Source organism: Leishmania infantum, chromosome 36 (genome assembly GCF_000002875.2).
Source record: "Leishmania infantum JPCM5 genome chromosome 36".
NCBI lineage: Eukaryota > Euglenozoa > Kinetoplastea > Trypanosomatida > Trypanosomatidae > Leishmania > Leishmania infantum.
Genome location: NC_009420.2, coordinates 518,302 through 539,158, shown reverse-complemented (window position 1 = coordinate 539,158; position 20,857 = coordinate 518,302). Strand labels below are relative to the sequence as shown.

At 61.3% G+C, this 20,857-nt stretch overlaps 2 protein-coding genes across 2 annotated transcripts; both read left to right on the top strand.

Moving 5' to 3' along the window:
• Positions 1 to 60: 60 nt before the first annotated feature.
• LINJ_36_1500 (conserved hypothetical protein) lies at positions 61 to 16,887 on the top strand (the record flags this gene model as incomplete). Its single annotated transcript, XM_001469695.2, has 1 exon — positions 61 to 16,887. The coding sequence occupies one exon, from the start codon at positions 61 to 63 to the stop codon at positions 16,885 to 16,887; it is 16,827 nt and encodes a 5,608-aa protein (XP_001469732.2).
• A 920-nt stretch (positions 16,888 to 17,807) lies between these two features.
• LINJ_36_1490 (putative translation elongation factor 1-beta) lies at positions 17,808 to 18,443 on the top strand (the record flags this gene model as incomplete). The annotated part of the gene is made up of 1 exon (XM_001469694.1): positions 17,808 to 18,443. One exon carries the CDS (start codon positions 17,808 to 17,810, stop codon positions 18,441 to 18,443), a length of 636 nt encoding a protein of 211 aa, XP_001469731.1.
• Between the last annotated feature and the right edge of the window lie 2,414 nt (positions 18,444 to 20,857).

Sequence of the window (20,857 nt, the reverse complement as noted above, 5' to 3'; positions counted from 1 at the left end):
AAGCATACACACGTACACACACACACACACACACGAGGTGCGGTGCATAAGCGAGAGAAGATGCTCGAGGGCCACGTTGCAGAGCTGCTGGCGAGGCATCTGAGCCGCTTTATCAAAAATGTAAACGCAAGTCAATTGCAGATTTCGCTGTGGTCCGGCAACGTAGTGCTGAATAATGTGGAGCTTCGCAGTGACGCCATAGAGCGCATTGCCGCGCTTTTGCACGGCGAGCGCAGCGGCGTTGAGACAAAAGACGCGGGCGCGTCCGCATCAGCAGCAGCCGGCACGCCTAGCGGTTCATCAAAGTCGCACGAGGGCGGCTCGTCTAGCTCAACCCTTTCTATGCGTATGCTACTTGCGCCCTTCACGGTCGTGAAGGGCGTTATTCGACAGCTGGCTATCACCGTACCATGGGCTTCGCTGGAGAGTGAGCCGGTGCGGGTGGACGTTGCAGGGGTTGAGCTGGTCCTAGGTCCTCTACGCGCGCGTCCTTTTAATGCACGGGAAGAGCAGGAGCGGGAGCAGGCAATCAAGCAACGGCAGCTCGAGCGGTACGAAAAGGAGCGTCATCGCCTTTCTCGCGAAGGGGCAGAGGAAACGGTGAGTGAGACATCGTCAAATATGACAGCGAGCATGGAATCGAGACATGTGAAACGAGGAGATGGGCCCGCAATTGCGGGCACGAGCCGCGCATCTGGTGCGTCATGGTTTAGCTGGCTGTGGGATTTTGACCGCCTGAGCCAGATTGCAGTGCGCAACGTAAGGGTGAACTTGCAGGACGTTTCCATGCGCTGTGAGTTCGACTACGAGGGCCTGCACCCCTCCTGCGCGTCTGCGTTCTGCGTCTTTGTAAAGCAGGTGCAGCTGACCACGGCCGACGAGAAGTTCAAGGATGTGTTCAACAAGGAACTTCTCACGCCGCTGTGCAAGAAGATTGCACTGTCAGAGGTAGTTGTCAGCGTTCACGCTATCCGACAGAGTCCTCGCGGGGTATTCGGTAGCGCAAGAGAGAGCGGAAACGGTCCGGCGTCCAGCGCTGCAAGTGAGCCAGCGTCTTGCGCGGCTGCATACGACACGTACGCGTCGCGCTGGGCGCTCTCCGCGGCAATACTGCGTGTCCAGACACTCCAGCTGCAGGCAAAGTTGGTACCGCCCGGGTGTGTGTCCAAAAACGCGATTGTGGAGGAGATGCCGATACTGTCGGCGAGCTCCACAGAGCTGAGGGTGACGACTGCTGACAGCATCGAAGTCGACGTGTGCTTTGGTGTCGTGCAGGTGCTCGAGTCCATGTGGCGTAACTATCAGCAAAGCCTGCCTTGCGCGCGATATCGAAAGCGTCTGCATCTGCTGCGGCCCACCGGGGGACATGCAACGCATACCCGTGTCCTTCGTCAGGCGTCGGAGCCGAATAGTGTGAGTCTGTCACAGGATGCTGCGACCGCCTGGCGACCATCGGCGCAGCAGAGGTGGTGGTTCGCGTTACGGTGCGTGCTGGACGATGTACGGCAGCATCGGCAGATCTTCGGCTTGCACGAATGGAAACGGTGCGAAGTAGTGGAGGCGATGGTGCAATTCGGGCAGCTGCGTAGAGTCTACACCGAGTACTGGAAGCGCGCCAAGGGGGTCATCTGGGCCCCGCCCTTGAGCGCATTGGAGGAGAAGCGGTTGAAGTCGATGGAGCGGCAGCTGTCATTGTGGCAAGTTATTTATCTGCGGTGCCTTTCTCATGCACAGCTCGTTGTAGAGCAAGAGAGCTATGCGCGGCAGCAGGACTACATTGAAGAGGCCCGCCAGCGCATCAAAAGCGGCTTACTGAGCTCAAGCGGGAACGACGGGGGCGGCAGACCGACATCGTTTCTGTGGGATTGGCTTTTTGGCAGGTCCACACGCAAGAATGATACTGCAACTCTGTCGAGGAAATCGTTGGCTTCCATCGCGTCTCGCGACGGCGTGGGCGTGATATCGGTGCCCACGTACAGAGGCTTTTGCTTTCGCGACTTGGTGGCGCTGGAGTGGGACCTTGGGCGACGCTATACCTCCCCGCACTACGCTCGCTTGGCGCACCCGAGGGCACCACAAAACCGCCTACCCGAGCTGGCAGCGGAGAACAGGTTGTACTTCACGTTGCGTGCGCTTTTTCCGAAGCTTATCGTCCGCATCGATCCTATCTACTGGCCTCTGACATACGATAGCAGTGTGCCAGCGACGCCGTCCGCTACCCCGCTGCAGCGTGTTGAGCAGCGTTTCGTTGCCCAACTACGCGCGATGGAGCTCTTCTACACCACCATTCCCGACGACCGGCCAGAAAAGGCGTCCCTGTCCTTTTTTCTTGGCTCCGCATCGCTTACCTTTGAGGGCGCGTTGCGCTCAGTCCTTTTGCAGTCAAAAGAGCAGTTCAGGGAGGACTACGTTGTAGTGAAGCGCAACGCGCAGCGCACCCACATACGCGTTTGGGTGGCTCCGCAGCTGGTGATTTGTCAACCGACTCACGAGTGGGCCTGGTGGTACGCGGAGGTTTCCGCCTTCGTGCACTGGTTTCGGGCGGTTCAACGGGCGTTCTACGTCAGTGGCGTCCCCGAGGCGTCTCCTGGTGCGATGCCCGCGTTGGCGGAGAGCGCGCAAAGCGATCTGCATGGCACTGCCTCCGTCGGTAGTCGGATGTCGGCGTCGAGCTCGTGCACGTCGACTCCTCGTGGCCAATCCTCACAGATGGCGACGGGGACGACTGTACCACGTGCGTCGCCGGCGCCACGCGTGCTTAACGTGACCATCCAGTCCCTCGACGTTTGCGTTCCTCTTTTCGCGCGTGATATCGAGTGCACTGACTTGGAAATATTCAGCCGTCAGCCGTCGGCCTTCTCCTCAGCTGCACTACCGGGGTCGCTCGCGGGCACAGTGCCCTGCGACAGCACCTTGAAGTGCGGCGAGTCGCAGCGGCAGTTATCTACTGAAATCGCGTCCGGCGATGGCGACGCGGGTGACGGGAGGCCACGCGATGAGGCAACCCTGCAAAGCGGCGATGCCGCGCCCGCTGCACTGTGGCTTCGCACAACGGACAGCATTCAGAGCTTTGCGGTTGAAGGGGACACCGACGGGGAGGAATACACGGACTCTTCGTGCTCCTCGCCTAGTGCCAGTCCGGACATGTTCGCGCGTGTCGCAACAGAGCGCTGCTTCTTGAAGAACGAGACTTGCCTTGTGCTGTCAGTGTCCACCACGCGGCTGTGGACCGTTGCACCTCCGACGAAGCGGTACAAGGGGACCGAGAACGAGTACTGCCTTTGCATCGGCGACCAAAGCAAGGCCGTCCGCGTGTTTTGCCAAAACGGCCACAACACACATACTCCCACTTCCAGCCGGCAGCTTGAACTGCTCTCATTTGTCGCTGGTGAGGTGCGTCTAAATCCCAAGGAGCTCACGGTGCTGCTCAACAAGGGTATCGACGCCGTCGCTGACCCCTGTGCGTTTGCGCTAGTGAACGATGCGCTGCTGAAGCCGACAGTGTTGGCCGCCGCTGACGCACATGGGCAGGCTGTGCGCGCTCTGACGGCCGAACTCCGGCAGGCAGAATGCAGGTGGTCCGGCACGCGAGGAGCTGCTGCTCCGTGGCGGTTGGCAACCTCGACTTGTGTGGAGCTACGAGCAGACAGCGAATCGCCGCCCGTCCTTCGGGAAGTGCCACTGGACTGCGCGCGTCACATCCTATCTGCTCTTTCCGCCCCGCTCTTCATCGCACGGAGCTCGGCGACGACGGCTGCCCATGCTATCTCAAGAGGCAAGCTCGCTACTGGTGTCTTCGGCGGCCGAGTTTGTACTGTCGGCGTGTGCGTGGCGCGTCTTCTTATTCGCTCTGAGGCGAACGTGGATCTCGGCGAGTTGGTGCTGGTAGCCCCCGAGCACTTGCCACCTACCACGGAACCGTACCGCGAGGCGCTTTCTGCGCTCGGTGCAGAGGAGCCGCGCGCGATTGAGCTAATCTGCAACTTTGCCGACAGTCAGTGGCATGCCGTAGAGCGAAGCAGCTACGACCCGCTACCGCTGTGCCCGGCAAGGGAAAAAGTGTGCCCTCGGCTCCTTCTCTCCATCCCGGACATTACCATGACCACCACCGCGGGGCGGAAGTTGCTCACCATCGAGCACTTGACGCTTGTCCAGACCTGCACGGCGCCCAGGAAGCCTGAGGCGGCGCTCACGATCCAAACCGTGTCGGCGTTCTGCGACATTGTCCTGGTCGAACTGTTGGAAGTGTTAATCGGCACTATGTGCACCATGCGGTCTATCAAGCTGCCTCCGCAGGCGGCACCCTATGTCCTGACAGGGGCGTTGCGCAGCGAGGCCGCGGACTCTGAGATGCCGCAAAGTCGCTTCTTCGGTGTGCTCCCGATCAGCGTGCGCGCGCACACTGCCCGATTTCAGACCCCCCTGAGCACAGACGACGTCGTGGATGCGCCGTACGTGGAGGTGACTACCACGATAGAGGATGCCCTCTGCACTCTTGAGCCCTTGACAGGCGGCACAGGTCGGGGTGGAAAGCATGTGCATCTCCGCTTCAGCGTCCCGGAGGCGATGCAGATCGCCGATTACATTGGCGGGGACCCCGAAGTGCGCAGTCTGATTTCGGCGTACCCGTGGGCTGCCTGCACTGGTGATGGCACTGCACATGCCCTACACTGTGTGGTCGACGTCACGCTTCCCGGCTCATGCGTCGGAGACACCGACACGTCGACATTACCGCGACCGGGGGTGCCGCCGTCCACGACGTGTCGCGCCACATTGGTGGGCGGTGCGATTCACGTCTACTGCCCGTTCCTCTACTTCTACGCGGCAGCCATAAAAGCAGATGAGCGAATCGTGCGTCTCGACGAGCTGGCTCGCTCACCGTTGCTGCGCCACGGGTATACCCACGCGCCCTGCTTTGCAGATGGCACCCCCCGATCCAGGGTGGTCGGCGGCGCTCGTGCGTCCCGGGAGGCGACGACGCCGTTGCCGCTCTCGGTGGAGGCCACGATATCGGACCTGGATGTTGTTCTCGCGACAGATGCAGCAGTGCCGATTGACATGACTAAACCGAGCACCTTCTGTGTGGTCCATGTTGAGCAGATCGTGTGCATGCTGCAGCAGATCACGTCAGCGTCGCCTGGTGCGTCAGCCACGTTGGAGACACAGACGCACGCCTCCGTCGACACAAATCGCGTGCAGCTGCTGGATGTGTTGTCCGCACCGTCGCGCGATGTCTTTCTTCCCGATGTGAAGTTGCGCGCCCATAGGGGCGTGCTGCTTGTTCCAAAGGAGGATCTTACCGGCTACGCGTATCAGCGCGGCGCGCCCGATGACTGGGCTTTTCTGGTGGGAGTGCACCCCGCATGCGCGCCCTATCCACAGGGCACGGCATCTGTACACGAAGCAGCCAGTAGCACTGCAAGCCGGCCCTCTGACGTGACGATTCGCATGAGCGCGCAGCAATGTCGCAGCCTTGTCCGCTTCTTCTTATATAACGTGACCCGGCTTCCTATCCACTCAACCAGGCGTACGCCGAGGGTCGGCGGTGACCATCTGCAGCGTACGTCGACGCCCCCAGCAACTGTCACCTTTCCAATGGGAGGGCCCAAGCCACTTTCGTCGTTATACCACGGTGCGGAAGCGCCGTCGCACCAGCAAGCCGCTTTGTCGCCGTCGGTAACGCTGCTGCTCACTATTCCTGCGGTGTCTATCCTGATCGACACAGATGACTACGTTGCACACGACAGGAACGCGCGCCAGTCAAGGATGCCGCGGACAACCGAGGAAGACGAAAGCGAATCCATCGCTCCTGCAGCGCCGCCGCCGCGACTGCCGTCAACGCGCCGCGTCAGCTACGAGGTAGGACTGCGCCGCGGCGGGCAACTATACTCCGCCGCGGGCGGGTGCTGGTCCACATCACCGGTAAAGAACGGTCAGTTGAGCGGCCTGGAACTGGTGGCGAGAGAAGAGAAGCTGGAGAACTCCACTGGAGACGCCGATGTGACGGAGACAACAAGCACACACGTCCTTCTGACGATTGACTTGGTGGGTATGGCGTTTCTCGAGCGGCGTGCTGGCCGAGCGTCGAGCGAAGTGGACGACGATGCGAGGAATGACGCCGCGGTCGTCAAGGTCGCTGCGGCGGTGCGACACGCCCACTTCAGAGTGCCACACATCAAGTGGTGGCTGCTGCTGTACAGCATATTTGCCGGCGTCTGCTCGACACAGGGCAGTCGCCAAAGCAGTGCGGCACGCACACCAGGCAAAAGCGGAAGTGCCGGCACTATCGCAAGGTTTGGCGAGGCAGGCCAGCACGGAAACGAAGGCGCCAGTGGACAAGGCAGCAGCGCCTTCGGCGATCATCGCGGGACGAGCCGGGGCGAGTACATGGACGGGGACAAGGGGGCGTCGCCGACAAGAGAGAGACACCTCGCGTCGCGGCAGCGTCGCTCGCGGCGGCTTCACGGAACCGTCGAGATCACGCACACGGAGGTCAGTTTTTGCACCGTTGACTGCGCTAACGGCGACCGACAGCCATTGTGCCGACTCACTGTGCCCGAGGCCAGGCTGACAGCGTCGCCTCTGCCCGCTCTGCAGGAAGGCGGCCGTGCGCACGTGAACAACGCGGGGCGCCTTTACGACAAGTTTGTCTTGGAGGTTCCCCACTGCCCGGAGCTGCTGCTCCTGTGTGTCTCAGGGGAGTCTGATGGCGCCGCGGGCCTAGAGTCACAGCTCTCGTCCGGGTCCAGCTACGCCTCCGTACTTCGTCGACAGTCTGCCGAAGCTCCTTCCACGGCATCTGCTGCCCCCGTCGTAAAGAGCAGTTTCTGGAGGCAGGCTACCGCTGCGACGGTGACACCCGCTTCGAAGCCGCCGCTGCTACCGGCGCGTAGTAGCGAGGCCTGCATCTCTCTTGGCCTTGTTTGCTTCTCTGACGCCAGCAGTTTGAGATCGCTTCGGTACGGGCGCTGCTACCAAGTAACGGATCTTACCTTACACCGCACGTCTGTGGTGCAGGTGCGGCTGCAGCGCATGCTTCTCGACATCCCTGCTGTCCTACTGTTCTCCCTTGCGCGCGAGGTGGTGCGGCAGGTGATGGAGACGCAATCCATTGAAGGAATGAAGCCGCACGCCCACGCTGCGCCGCGTGATGGCAGAGATGCCGAGTCGCCGGCGCTTACGTACATAGGTATTGAGGCGGAGCTTACGGATGTAGAGGTGCGGCTGTCTGCAGAGGCTATACCTCCAGGTGAGCCGGCGGCGAGTTGCGATGCTGGCTGTGGCCCCGTTTCCTGGAGCGTTGCCATCAGGTCAGCTCGGCTGACAACGAGTGTCCAGCTGCAGAGCGTTCTCACGAACACCCGAATGCCCGCGTCGCTCATTGGCGACGGGCTGAGTCGTGGTTGGCGAGTGCAGATATGGCACATGATCCCGCAGCTGGTCGTTCAGGGCGTCGTCGTCTCTACCAACAGCGACACGCAAGCGTGGCGGACGCTTCCAGATGTGCGCATAAAAGTGTCGCTCCCTCTGAAGCGCAGCATCATCTGCGTGCGTGGCAAGGGAGCCACAGCTACGGACGATGGGCTTGAGCTGTCCTCCTCGGCTGACGAATCGGCGCTGCGCTGGCGGCACAGCAGCACGGCCAACGGTTTTCAGATGGCGCCGACAGCGCTGACGGCGCTCAACGGCCTGCACTATCACGTTTTGGCGAGTCTCCACGTCGATGTGGGCGCCGAGAGCGATGGCGCCGTCGGCACGGCGCCGGGGCATGATGCGGCTTCCGTGCAGGTTCGTCTGTCCACTATTTTCACACTGATATCCGCTGCAGCGCGGCTGGTCGCGTTGTGGCGGCAGACACGGCGCACATGCGAGTCGAGCGTTGCAGCTGCAGTGACCGCAGGCACCACGAGCAGACACGCCGGCTGGTGGCGTCCCGGTGCGAGGCAGCGCCATGGGCTGATTACCTGGTATGAATTCGAGCTGGGCCTCTCTGGGCGGCGTTTGGAGTTGATCATGGACACAGCCGCGGCGACGGTTGGCGAGAAGGCCGCCTCCGCGCTGACAAACGACTGTGCTCTGTGCGTTTCTGTGGGCGGTGCCATCACCGTGCAGGTGGACAGAGAGGCTGGCGAGGAGGCAGCGGAGCCAACGACCGTCTTCGGCATAGTTCAACGGGACGGAGGGTATAACGAAACGATGACTGAGTGCGATGGCCGCATTGATAACGAGAAAGCAGTGGTTGGGGGGACGCACACGCTCTTCCGCCTGCGGTCGGCGCCGGTGCACGTCCACGACGGGGCCGGCAACCTTCTGTTGCACGTTTCTGCGGTTGCTCAGGGCGGCATGGCGGACGCAATGGTGGCTGACTACGCCTCTGCTGAGGCGCTGCTGGACATCAACGCGGGGCGGGTTGTGATCCACGCAAGCTCGCTAACCGCAGCCTCAATGGTGTGCTGGTGGAAAGCATACCGCGCGTTGAAGCAGAGGTGGGAGAGCGCCGTAACCTGCATGAGACAATCTTCGACGTGTCCACCGGAGGCGACACGCAAGCCAGAGCTGGCGATGGGAAGTGAAGGGGGATGTAAACGATGTTGGTTGCAGCAAATCAATGTGGAGGTCCGCCACACCGAGTTGGTGCTTGCCCCCGCCGCCCGTGTGTGTGCCCAGCAAGCACACACTACGTTCTCTCCAACGGACGTGGGGGTAGGCCTAGACGCAGCGGCGGCGCTGGAGCTGCGCTGTGAAGAGGTATGCATGTATTCGATGTTGCCGCAACCTGGCGCTGCCTACGGGACGGCGCCCATAGTTCTCGCTCGGACAGTGTCGCCGGTGCTAGTGGTCACGCGTGCTCAAAAGCAGCGCCTCTTAGTGCAGTACCGTACGCCATTTGTGTCGATCATGAATGGCGACAATCACAGCTGGGCCCTGTGCGCCTTCCGCATTGCAAAGGTGGTGACGGGCACAGTGACTGCTTTGGCTGCCCGTGCGGAAGTCACACCTCTGCACGCGTCGGAGAGCGACCCGCCGACGGGTGGTGCGGCATCGTCATGGTCGGCGTGGATTCCCCGTGCAGAGGTGGAGATCCACAAGGCAGAGCTTCTGTGCTTCGCACCCCACAGTAAGCGTACCTGCTCCGCCGCGCCGGTCGTGTGCTTGGAGGCGCGCCAGGCGGTTTTGCACTGCGTAGACTCGGCAAATCTGATCGAATCCAGCAGTGTTGGCACAGTTGTCGGCGTACGAATGGAGTCGTCTGCAGTAGTTTCCGCGACGTATAGCAGCGGCCCCTCGACAGAGGTTAAAGCGCATCCCCTGCTCGACGACGTGAAAACGACCTTCGTCCTTTCTTCTTCCTCGCAGTCAGCGTCGGACCCAGTCGAGGTGACCCTCTCGGCCGCCGCAGCAACGGAGCAGAATGCCGTGTGTCTTCGCCTGCCCGCTGGTGACAGTTTGGAGAAGACGGTGGCCGCGCTTTGGCTGCTGGCGCGACAAAAGGTTCCGCGCCGATACGCGCAGGCGAGAGCGGCGAAAGACAGTGCGGCGCCTGGCGACAGGGTCTGCTGTGGGGCAGGCACTCTGTGGCACGTGCGAGCAAACGTTCCGCGCATGCTGCTGCGTTGCGTCGTGGCGTCTGCAGCCATGTCCTCCTCAGAGCAGACGCTGCGGCATCTTTGCTCGATCAGCGTGGATGACGTACGCGCCGAGCTGCGCACTCGACGTGGCGGTAACGAGGGTGACGACCGGCGACCGCACGCGGAGGTGTGGGTGGGCAGTGTCGTGGGTAAAACAGTTGTCACAGACGCCGCAGAGGCACTGAACGAGCAGGCCATGGAGATGCCATCGACGTTCTTGGAGTTGCGTCCATTGGTGGAGCCGAGTGGCGATCGCGCTCCCGGCGCCGCGCCCGCCACTGGCGGAGCTACCAGCACCCGCAGCAATAACCGCGCGGGGTTTTCTGTGGTGCAGCGATCTCTCTCACTTTCGACGGGAGGCGAAGAGCACGGTGGCGCAGCGCAGGACATCGCTGCCGACGATGCGACAGCTCTCGTGATTCGTCTTCACGCGCTGCACGTACACCCATCCATGAGGTTTCTCAAGATGCTGATGGAGCACGCGCTACACCCGTGTGTTGCAGGTATTTCCGCAGCGAACGCGGACGCGTCTTCGGCCCACATACTCGACGACCTGGAACATACTGTGTTGCGCGTTGGGAGCGCCACTGCGGTGCTGCCAGCATCTGGCGCGCTGAATCGCCACGCTGGACGGGTGAGAGTGGTCGAGGTGGCGACAGACTGGCAGCTCTGCGAAGACTTGCGGCTCGGCGGTGAAGGCGGCTTCCAGCTACACTTCTGCGGCTCTGCTGGGCGTAGCGTAATCACCGTGCGCGGTGGCGGTGCGGGTGATGAAAAGGTTCAAGGCAGCGCGGCAACTATCTTTCTTTCTTTACCAGTGGGTGCGAACGGAGAAGTCTGTCCCGCCATACGCGTTGACCCGGACATGACGGTGCGCTTCGAGAATGTTCGGGTTGTCGTCGGAGAGGAGGCACAGGCGGTGAGGCGAGACGCGTGCGTGCTGGAGGCTTATGTGGAGCTTGGCGAGCGATCCCTGTGCCTCCTGCCTCCTCCACTTGTGGGTGTGAGTGCTTCGCCCTCGACGGCCGCCACGGACGCGCAGGTGGAGAAGGCCGCAGCACGCGTCTCGCAAGCCAACTCCGGCGCCGCTGCGAATGATACAGCTGTGCCCCAAGTGCCGACGACCTCGCTGTGGGCGGTGTCTACGATGTTCTCAGTCGACGTTGCTGTTGGCTTCGAGGTGTCCCTCACGGCTGGCGCGCGGCGTCTTGCGGCGACGGGTGCGGCGAAAGGACGGTACCGTTTCGAGGAGAAGCGAAACGCGGAGCGCACACTGCGCAGCGAGCACGAGGGCGAATGCACCATCGTTTTGCACACGTGTCTCTCTGAAAGCGGCCCTTTGACAGACACCCCTGTCGCCGCCACAGCCCAGATGTGTCTCACAGCAGCCGAAAACCAACACCGGGTCATGCTGGACTGGGGCTCGACGCTGTGGCGGTTGCCGCTCGGACACGCGCACATGTTAATCGAACTGGGCAGGCTGGCGCAACAGGTGCTCTGCCAGACCTTTTCGCCTTCGCCGCCACGAAGGCCGTGGCACCCTCCAGCTGCAGGTGACGGGTTGGCGCGCGGGCCCACACGGCGTGCCACTACGTTGGATGTGAGGGCGAATGTGCCGTCGTGGGCGCTCACACTGACCAGCGACGCTGGCAGCGCACTGGCGATACTGCTTGTGGACCATGCTCGCCTGCAGTGCTCCACGGACATGGACGTCTCAGACGTTGCGCTGACGGCTGAGGCTACAGTGTCCCTGCGAGACAGTATCGAGCTCGATGATGAGTCAGGCGAACACCAGGGGGCGACTGTACGGTACGCTGTGGAGAGGTCGAGCGTGGCGTCAGCGCCGGCACCGATGGCGGCGCGTGTGCTGTTCAGTGCCCAGCCACACCTATACCTCTCATTCACGCGCTTCAGCCCTGGTTGCCGGTCTTTGTCCGTCTCTGTCCAGGTTGACAGCGTTATCGCGACGCTGCCTCTAGTGACCGCCGCGCGGCTTCTGCGGACTTCTGCTCGGGAGACGGACGCTGGCAAGCGTGTCTTCTGGAATGATAGCGGTGTTGAGATGGAGGTCGCGGAGTCGGCACCGCATGCGGGAGCACCTCTCAGGAGCGTCTCGCGGTGGCGCCTGCTTGCAGAACCGGGACGACTTTTACACACGAGCATCCCTGCCTCCTGTGCAGTGGTGATGTTGACGCCGGTAGCAGCCCCCGCCAGCGACGTCTCCTCTACTGCCGGTCGAAAGGATGACGAAGGCAGCGACGGCGTTGCTGTGAACCTCGAAGCCTTGGGCGATGGTACTGTGGCCCGAGTGTCACTTCCGGGCTACACTTCTGCGCTGGGAGCCTTGGACTTGATCGTGCGGAAGAGCGTTCGCGACAGGCTGGAGGTGGTGCACTTGACAAGCTCGGTAGTCCTCGCAAACGTGTTCTACGCCGGCCCCGCAGATGGGAGTGCCGCGGCGCCGGCAGCAGCCGGCATCGTCAGCGTGACTGCACACGGCGCCCGACTAACTGTGCCGCCGCGTTCGGCGCGATACGTCCCCCTGCCTCTTCTTCGGGAATGCCTGACGCTAGAGCTCGACGGCGGCGCGTACGCGCCAGCTGCGAAGATGCTGACATGGGCGATGATGGCGGATGCCATGACATTGCTGGCTGATCAGGCAGCCGGCGGTGTCGGCGAAACGAGCGGCGGGCCAGGAAACGGTGCCGCCGTGTCGCCGAAGAGCGGAGCGGCTGCTGGCTTCATGCTCTACGGCAACATGGATGCACTTGGGAGGGACCGCGGCGAAAACGACAACGGCCACGGCGGAACGTTGCGCGCCCCTGCGTTTTGCGAACGTGTGCGCGCGCTTGATGCCTTTACACTGTCCTTTCCGATGCTGCTTTCCCCACTAACTACGATTCCCGTGAAGCCGCTCTGTGGTGATGTCGCCGGCGGCGGCGTCAACGATGCCACATTTGCCTCCGCACCCGCCCGACAGTCGGAAGTTGCCGTATCTCCCACTGAGAATACCGCCAGAAACGGGCGAGTGGTGCAGCTGACGTGGCGGCGTCGTTGCTCACGGATGGTCGGGCCACTCTTTAGTGGGAGGCTTTCGCCCAGAGAGTACACAGTCGCCGTGGGGCCTGTGTGGACGCTCTGGAACTGGACTGGCTGCCGGCTGCGTCTTCGACTGCGCACTTCTCGCGATGGAGTGGTCAGCTCGCCAGTAAAGGCGCCTCAAGGCACGTCGTCCCCGCAGCTATCCCTCCTTACAAGCAGAAGCAGCGATGCCGTGGCCACAGCAGATGTGGAAAACGGTGCATGCTTTCAGTGGACGCCAACGACGCTGGACGCTCTGCAGGGCACGGTGTTCGCCTTCTTTCAGCTGATGGTGCCGTCGCTCGCGGGCGGGTCTACAACCCTGCCGAACTCGCCCCCTTCCATGCAGTGGTGGTCCGTCGCCGCGCCGATCTCATTGCAGGAGCCGCCGCCGTTGTACATACGGCTGCAGCAGGGCAGCGACACAACGCGCGGCGCGGTTCGCATCGAGCAACACGGTCCGTCAAGCGTCGTGGTGCGGTGCGCCGCGTTGCTCCGCTCGGCGTTGGCGCGGCCAGTGTATCTCCGGGATGCCGAGCAGCCTCAGCCTCTGCTCGGGGCTGGCGCACACGGCTGCGTGCTGCCGCAGCAGCAGGTGCCTCTCTTCTACTCCGAGTATGTGACCACATTTGCGCCACACGCTGACCGCGTCGGGTTCACGGTGGCTACAAATCCTGTAACAAGCACTGGGGCGCGCAACGCATCTCTGCACGAGAGCGACGCCTACTACCTTACAACGCCGGTTGTGGCAGCATTGCTGTCGGCGCAGGAGCTGGCATATTGCACGCGCTTTTACACAGTGTCCGCTGTGCCCGACGCACGATGTGAGAGATCTGCTGTCACGCTGCATGGGAAGGACGAAAAGGACCTTGGAGAGCAGTGCGTGCCAGCGGAAGCACTGTCGTGTCTATGGACACCAGAGCCGCCGACGGTTCTGCAGCTGAGCTCACTGTGTCGCATTCGCAACACACATGCGCACCGGACGCTGCTCGCGATGCCGTTCGACGCGTCGGCGCCGAGCAACGCGGAAGGGGCAACGACGGCACTGTCGATGGTCACGCTCATCCCTCCTGGCGAGGAGCGGGAGGTGACGGAGTTCTGTCGACAAGCAAAGGAGCCAGAGATGCAGTTCTGTTATTGCACAAGTGGTGGCAACGCTCCGGCGCACGCGTGGTCACCGCCCGTGAGGTTGCTCTCACTCGCCACAGCGACGCAGCCGCTTGTACTGAAACACACATGTGTGTCGCGCGACCTTCACGAAGTGGAGAGCGATGCGGAGGCAGAGGAGCCCCGTTTCATCATGAACCCAGTGCGTCGTCGCGTGGGTGAGGCAGTCGCGTTGGCGGTGGAGCACTTCCGCTGTCTCACGGTGATGTCGAGCATGACGAGCGTCTCCTTGTGCGTAAGTGTTGCGCTTCAGGCCGCGCCACCGTTGAAAATTGTGAATCGTCTCAACACCACCTTGCAGTTTGCTCAGTGCGCTGTCACTACAGGCTCGGACGTCGCGCCGTCACCGGCACGGCGGGGTACCGTGACCACAGCCTTGTGCTCCTGCGCGCCGCGTCCTTGCAGTTACGTGGTGGCGGCAGGGACGATGAGCTATGGCTGCTGGGAGGTGCCGGTGCTAGAGTTACCAGGGCTACGGGTCACATTGTATTCGAATGTGCGCCAAGGCTTCACCGTAAGCCAGGATGTGGACCTGCTGCGGTGCGCGGCTGCGCCATCGTCCGGTGCGCGAGTCGGGAGCACAGACGCATATGTCTACGTGAGCCTCGACAACCGACGGCGTCAGTACACGGTGACGGTCGCGTCATCCCGCCAACTGGAGGGTCGAATGCTGTTTCAGCCACGCCGGCTCACGCAGCTGGAGGTGTACGTGCACAGTTGCACCGTCTACGTTGCTGCGATGACACTGCCGAGAGCGGGTCCCTTCGCGCGCAAGAGTCTCATTGCGCAAGGTGCACGGGGCCGTTTGCGGCTGCGTCGTGGCGCCAGTAGTGGTGAGAGCGCCAATCGCGACACGGTGCCGCTCATCGCTACAGACGAAGACGTTCTGACCTTCCTCGAGGAGCAGGAGCTCGATGTTGTTCTTGTGCGCCTCCTTGGGTTTTACGGCAGCGCTACCCTGACGGAACGACACCTGATGGGGAGCGCATCGTTGGCACTGCTGGAGGTGGTAGACTGCACCACCGTCGACGCTGTCTATCCTGTTATCCTTCGGGTTGGGCCGCGTGCGGGCAGCGGCTCCGCGACTACCATGGCAGGAAATACTGTGGAGCCCAGTGCTGAGGCTGAGCAAGGGCGTGCCAGCAGTCCGATATTGCCGGATGTTTTCGGGGGAGGGGCGACGTTGACATCGTCGACAGGCGTGCCGCACTTTAAGGACCCTTCGTGGTTTGCGTTGGAGATTCAGCTCACTCGACCCGGACAGGCTGCAGCCGCGGATGGCGTTGTCCTGCTTCCTGTGCCGCGATTGCGCGTCACGGTGCCACCCATTGTAGTGCGCGCTGACGACGACATCCTCTTTACTCTGCGCGCCACAGCGGAGCGACTTGGCGAGGAGTGGGCGCCAGCAGCGTCTAGCGAGCGGGCTGTCCACGCCGCGGAGCGGCGAGGCAGCCTTTTCTCCACGCGCGGCGATGCTGTGGCTGACTCGGCGACGCACTTGCCCCATCGAGCGTACATCGTTTTCGTGTATGCCCTGCAGGTGTCTCCTATTCTGGCAGAAGTGACGTACACCCGTTCTGGCCACTGGCGCTACAACCCTTTTAAAGGGCTGGCGCAGATCCCGGAACACCTCATCCCCTCTGTCGAGGATCTGTCGATCTCACTGAAGGAGGTGCGATTACAGGAGGTGGAGCTGCGATGGAGCCACTCGCTCTTCGGCATCGCAAAGTCGTTTCTGTGGCCCCTCTACCGCACGCAGCTGCTGCTCCAGAGCTACAAGGTTCTCGGCTCAATGGATGTACTCGGTAACCCTCGCGCGCTGCTCGGGAGCTGGTCCCGCGGTGTGTGGGATCTCGTCACAAACTCCTCTGGTCAGAGTCGGTGGACCGACACCCGCGAGTTCTTGCGCACTACCACATCATCGACGCTGCACTCTGTCGGGGTGCTGGCGCGCAGCATCGGCAACCTAGCCGGCACCTCACCTATTACAGTCGCACCACGACTATCTTGTGGTAGCTCCTCAAGTGATTTCAGCGGACATGCCGTGCTCGCGACATCGCAGCGTCGTGGCGTCCTTGGCGAGATGCTGCACGAAGTTGGCGGCGGCATCTCGGACGCTGTGACGAAACCGATCCGCGGTGCTCGCGAGGGCGGCGTCAGCGGCTTCCTCATCGGCATCGCCGCGGGTGTGGCCGGTCTCGCGGGCCGCCCGGTCTTTGGCTTCTTTCGCGGCGTCAGTGTCACGTCAGAGTTTTACGCGCGCCTCCTGGGTGGTTTGGGCGAGCTAACGGAGCATGAGGCACGCCATCTGGGTCTGGAGCGCAACTACCTGATTGTGTCGACCAGCGCCAGGGGCGCGCCGGTGTTGGAGGCGACTGAGGGTGTGGAGAGAGAGGTTTCCGGCACAAGTGCCGCGGGACATGTGAACCGTGTGCCGCGCGCGTCGTTGCCAAGGGACCAGTACATTCTCACGCACGCTATGTACGATCAGGTCTTCGCAGACGTTCCTCGGTGGCGTCGCGGGGACGAAACCAATGTTCGGCTCGCTGTGGACCGGGTCGGGATCTACAACACGGCGCTTCACACACCGTATGCGGCCTTGTGCACCTTTTTATCTCCGAGCGAGTTTCGCAACGCCCTGCCTTGTGCCCTCACAGCCCTGCTCGCGGGCAACATCATTAGCTTGCTCGCCCGTAACTGCACCGTTGACGGTTTCCGAGGAAGTGCCGGCGTTGACCAGGGGAAGGACAAGGCGCCCGACGAGGCCGGCACAGGCGAAGGACAGGTGACACGGGCGCGCCTGGCACATGAGTGTGAGCGTGCATCGTACATCAAAGCGTCTCTTGGGGTGCGGGCATTGCACACATACGTGACGGATGAGGTGTTTGTGCACGTCTGCTCTCTAGAGGAGATCGAGGCCTCCTTGAAGGAGACGGAGGCGCAGCAAAAATACTCTCGGGCGCTGGCCAGGGCGATCTGTGCCGCTGGCGAACGTCTGTTAGCGCCTTGAAGACTCTGGAGTGGTGGAGTGGAAAAGAATGGCGCACAGAGCCTCACCAGTCGAAGCGTGGTGGTAGATGCAAAGACTTGTATCGTACGGGTGACAGTGGGCGCTGTCGTTTTTTGTTTTTGGACGTGCGCGCTGGGCGCGTTTGAAGAGCTTTGCGGCAAGGAATGGCCCATTTTCGGTCTAGAACACCGCATCGGCAGCTCTTCCTTGACGACCGTGCGTTGCCAGCATCTCCGCTCTTGACGCGTGGTCAGGCGCTTCCCATCTACCTACGAGGCGAAAAGCAGAAAGAAACAGTCCACAGCCGTCTGTGCATGTGGAGAGCGGACGCTGCTGGCCAGCCCTCATCGGGGCCGTTACGCCTGCCTCTGTGCCGGAGGGCGTCACTAGCTCGCGCTTGCGCTTGCGTGCTCTCTCTCTCTAGAGTGAGAGAAGGGGTGGAACAGGAAGAAGAGAACAGGCGCCGTATGCACGTCCGTCTTCTCCACCCTGCATAATGCCACATAGTTCCCAAGTGTGAGTCTCTCAGCACTCATCTGCACCTCTGTACCCACACACTTATCTCCATATTTTTTTTGGCACCATCGATTCCTCTTTACGTTGTGCCCCGCCAAAACGTCGTGTGCGCCTCCCCCCTCATCTACACAATGGCTGATCCCACCCCCTATCACGTGTGCGACATGCATCAATGCCGTTGGACGATTCCAATCACGGCCACTATCGCTTCTCTCATACGTCCTCAAACGGTCGTATCTTCCCTTGACGCCCCGGCGCCCCACACGACTGTACCCCGAACGCGGTAAAAAAAAAACAGCTGACCACAGTTTCTCTCGACTTCTCTCGCTCCTCACTCCCGCTCCATAGCCCTTTCTCTACGCATTTGTTCCCTTTGTTTTTCGTTTTCAACGCATTCCAGTACCATGTCCACCCTCAAGGAAGTCAACGGCCGTCTGAACGCGCAGCCGTTCGTGTCGGGCTTCTCCCCTAGCTCCGAGGATGCTCGCATCTTCAACGAGATGTTCGGCAGTAACGTGAACGTGATCCAGTGGGTGGCCCGCATGGCCTCCTACTACCAGGCCGAGCGCGATGAGATCCTCAACGCCGGTACCGAGAAGAAGGCGACTGAGTCCGCAAAGAAGGCCGCCGCCCCGGCTCCTGCCGCTGCCGCTGCCGCCGAGGAGGAGGACGACATCGACCTGTTCGGCGAGACGACGGAGGAGGAGAAGGCAGCGCTGGAGGCGAAGAAGGCGAAGGACGCGGAGAAGAAGAAGGCGAAGACGGATGTGATTGCGAAGTCGTCGATCCTGTTCGATATCAAGGCGTGGGACGACACGATCGACCTGGAGGCGCTCGCGCAGAAGCTGCACGCGATCCAGCGCGACGGCCTGATCTGGGGTGACCACAAGCTGGTGCCCGTTGCGTTTGGCGTGAAGAAGCTGCAGCAGCTGATCGTCATTGAGGACGACAAGGTGTCCGGCGACGACCTGGAGGAGATGATCATGGGCTTCGAGGATGAGGTGCAGTCGATGGATATCGTCGCCTGGAACAAGATTTAAGGGGAGCGTGTGTTTGCTGCGCAACTCGAATCCCTTGCTGCCGTTCCCACTCAGCGAACAACGATAATCTGAAAGGGACGGTCGAGTGCCACGCAGAGGAATGCGGTGCCGTGAGGCGTGCGGCAATCTTTGCGGCAGGACCAAAAGGGACGTATGCCGGCTGTCGGAGAAGGGGCAAAGACGTTGGGAAGTTCGCTGCGGCGGAGCATGCAGCTCAGTGCTTATGTGCCGTTTTCGACCTGCGTAACGCTGGAAGGAACCTGGTGGGCTTCACGTACAGCGCGCCATTTGCCTCCTTGAGGCGTGAGGGGCTGAGCGACGCGCTACCTTGTGGCTCGTACTCCCTGTTCTCCCTGCTCCTCTACCGTGCTTTCCTCCCTGCCTCAACGATCCTGTGCTGACCGTAGCGACTCGCCGGTGCTCCCCTCGGTGCCTGTCTGTCGCTTGAGACGCTACGCACGCACCGCTGCTTCCCTCAGCCCCGCCTTCTACCCGTTTCCCGAGCATGCGCCATGTCACGTGTTCTTTGCTGTCTTCGTTTTCTTGTCGGTCTTTTTATTTGCCGCCGCCGCTGGCAGTGGACGAGCGGAGGGAGTGTGGCGCGTTGACTCCGATTGCTGGCCACGACTCATGCTCTGCCGCCGCCGCCCTCCCCCCCCTCCAGGAGTCACAAAGCCGCAAAGAGGGTCATGTGCAGCGAAGCAAAAAGAAAGATTTCTGAGTGACGGCAGACGGAAGGAAGACTTGCCGACGCGATTATCAGCGGCACACACGCAGGCACCGCACACAAAGAGGTCGTCGTCCTTTGATTATCTTTAGATGTTGTCTCGCCTCAATCAAACAGGGATCGGCCAGTGTGGTGCCGCTCTCCGGGTGTTTCGTGCTGATGTGTGTGTGTTTGTTTGTGAATGTGCGTGATGCAATGCCGTGTAGCGGGTGTGAGTGCCAGCGCTCTTAGTTTCCAATGATGGCCCTCGTGTTCGAGGTCGGTGCTGTCCTTGACGAGAGTAGCTCAAGCGAGCGCTTTTTTGGACCTCCCCACAGGTGCGTCCCTGAGCGCGCCTGTACGCTCTCCCTGCGGCTACTCTTGGAAAGCGAAAAAAGCAAACAACGAAGGGAGCGAACACAGAAACAGAAGGGAGGGAACAGCGGAAGTGGACGTGTGCGTCCACCCCCCCTCCCCCCGCTCCCTTCTTCCCCCACCCCTTCCCCTCACAAGCGCAGGTAGACACCTAACGATCCACACCGGCAGCTGTTTTGGTGGCGCGATGTGCTAAACATAAGTGAAAAAAAATGAGAAACACTGGAGCAAACGTACCTGTAAAAGAGGTTCTGCGTATATATGTATATATACATATATGCATATACATACATAAAGGTACACACTGTAATGAGCAAAGACAAAGAGAATCCACAATGCATGCTCGAGAACGCATGGGAGGCAACGAGACTGCGCAGGTTGCTTCGAGCAGCGTGTGCCGGTAACGCCAGAGCGGCCGTCGCCTTACAGGTGTAGCTTTCCGGCATCGCTCGTGTGCGCGCAGAAGGTGTTGACGTGTGACAGCCGACGACCTTGGGATGTGCTTGTGTGTGTGCTTTCTGCGGTAGTGGGCCACAGCGACAGGCTAGCACGTGTCACAAAGAGAACAGATGAAGTGCTTTTCGCCCGATTTTCCATCTTCCGCTCTTGCTGTTCTCGCACATTGCTGTGGTCGACCCTTGCGGTTTTGTCCAGCAGCTGAAGGCCCACACTGGGCTAGCACGTTCGTCTGACATACAGCCTGCCTAGCCCCCTTTTACGTTCTCCTCTGCGCGTTCGAGAGCTTTCCGCGACCCTCGCCCCAAACGAAAAAAAAAAGGAAGAGAAAGCACTCGTGCCTCAGCAGTGTGAAAAGGAAAGTAAGTAGGCAAGATATGCCGGCAACGGCATTCGATGTACTATTTCCTGTCCTTGGAGTTTCCCGTACCCGTTCCAGTTTTCTCCGTCTCGTAGTACCAGAGACAAACGGAACCTCCTCCTCGCTCAGCAGTCGGGGGAGGAGAAGGGGAAGAGGGAGCACGTTCAGTGGATGTGGTGCATCGCGCTGTGTCCGCCATACCCCCTTTTGCGTTATCGGGGGACGTGCAGCGTTGCACTCTCACTCGCTCGGCAAAATGCTCATTGGCTGTGTGTGTGTGTGCATAGGCCACCCAGGCAGCTTTCTTGATTAGGGTGGCGGAGAGGAGCGTCGCTTTGTGGCGTAGCCCCGCCCTCTGCCACACAGACGCACACTCATCTCTGCCCCACATGCCCTCGAAACCCTCTTTTTGTTCCCTTCTCGCTTCTCTTCTGCGGATCACGGGTCTCTCGCTCGCATCCCGCGTGCTGTCTTCAAGCGGCTCAGAAAAAAAAAACTAGAAAAAAAAAACAGACG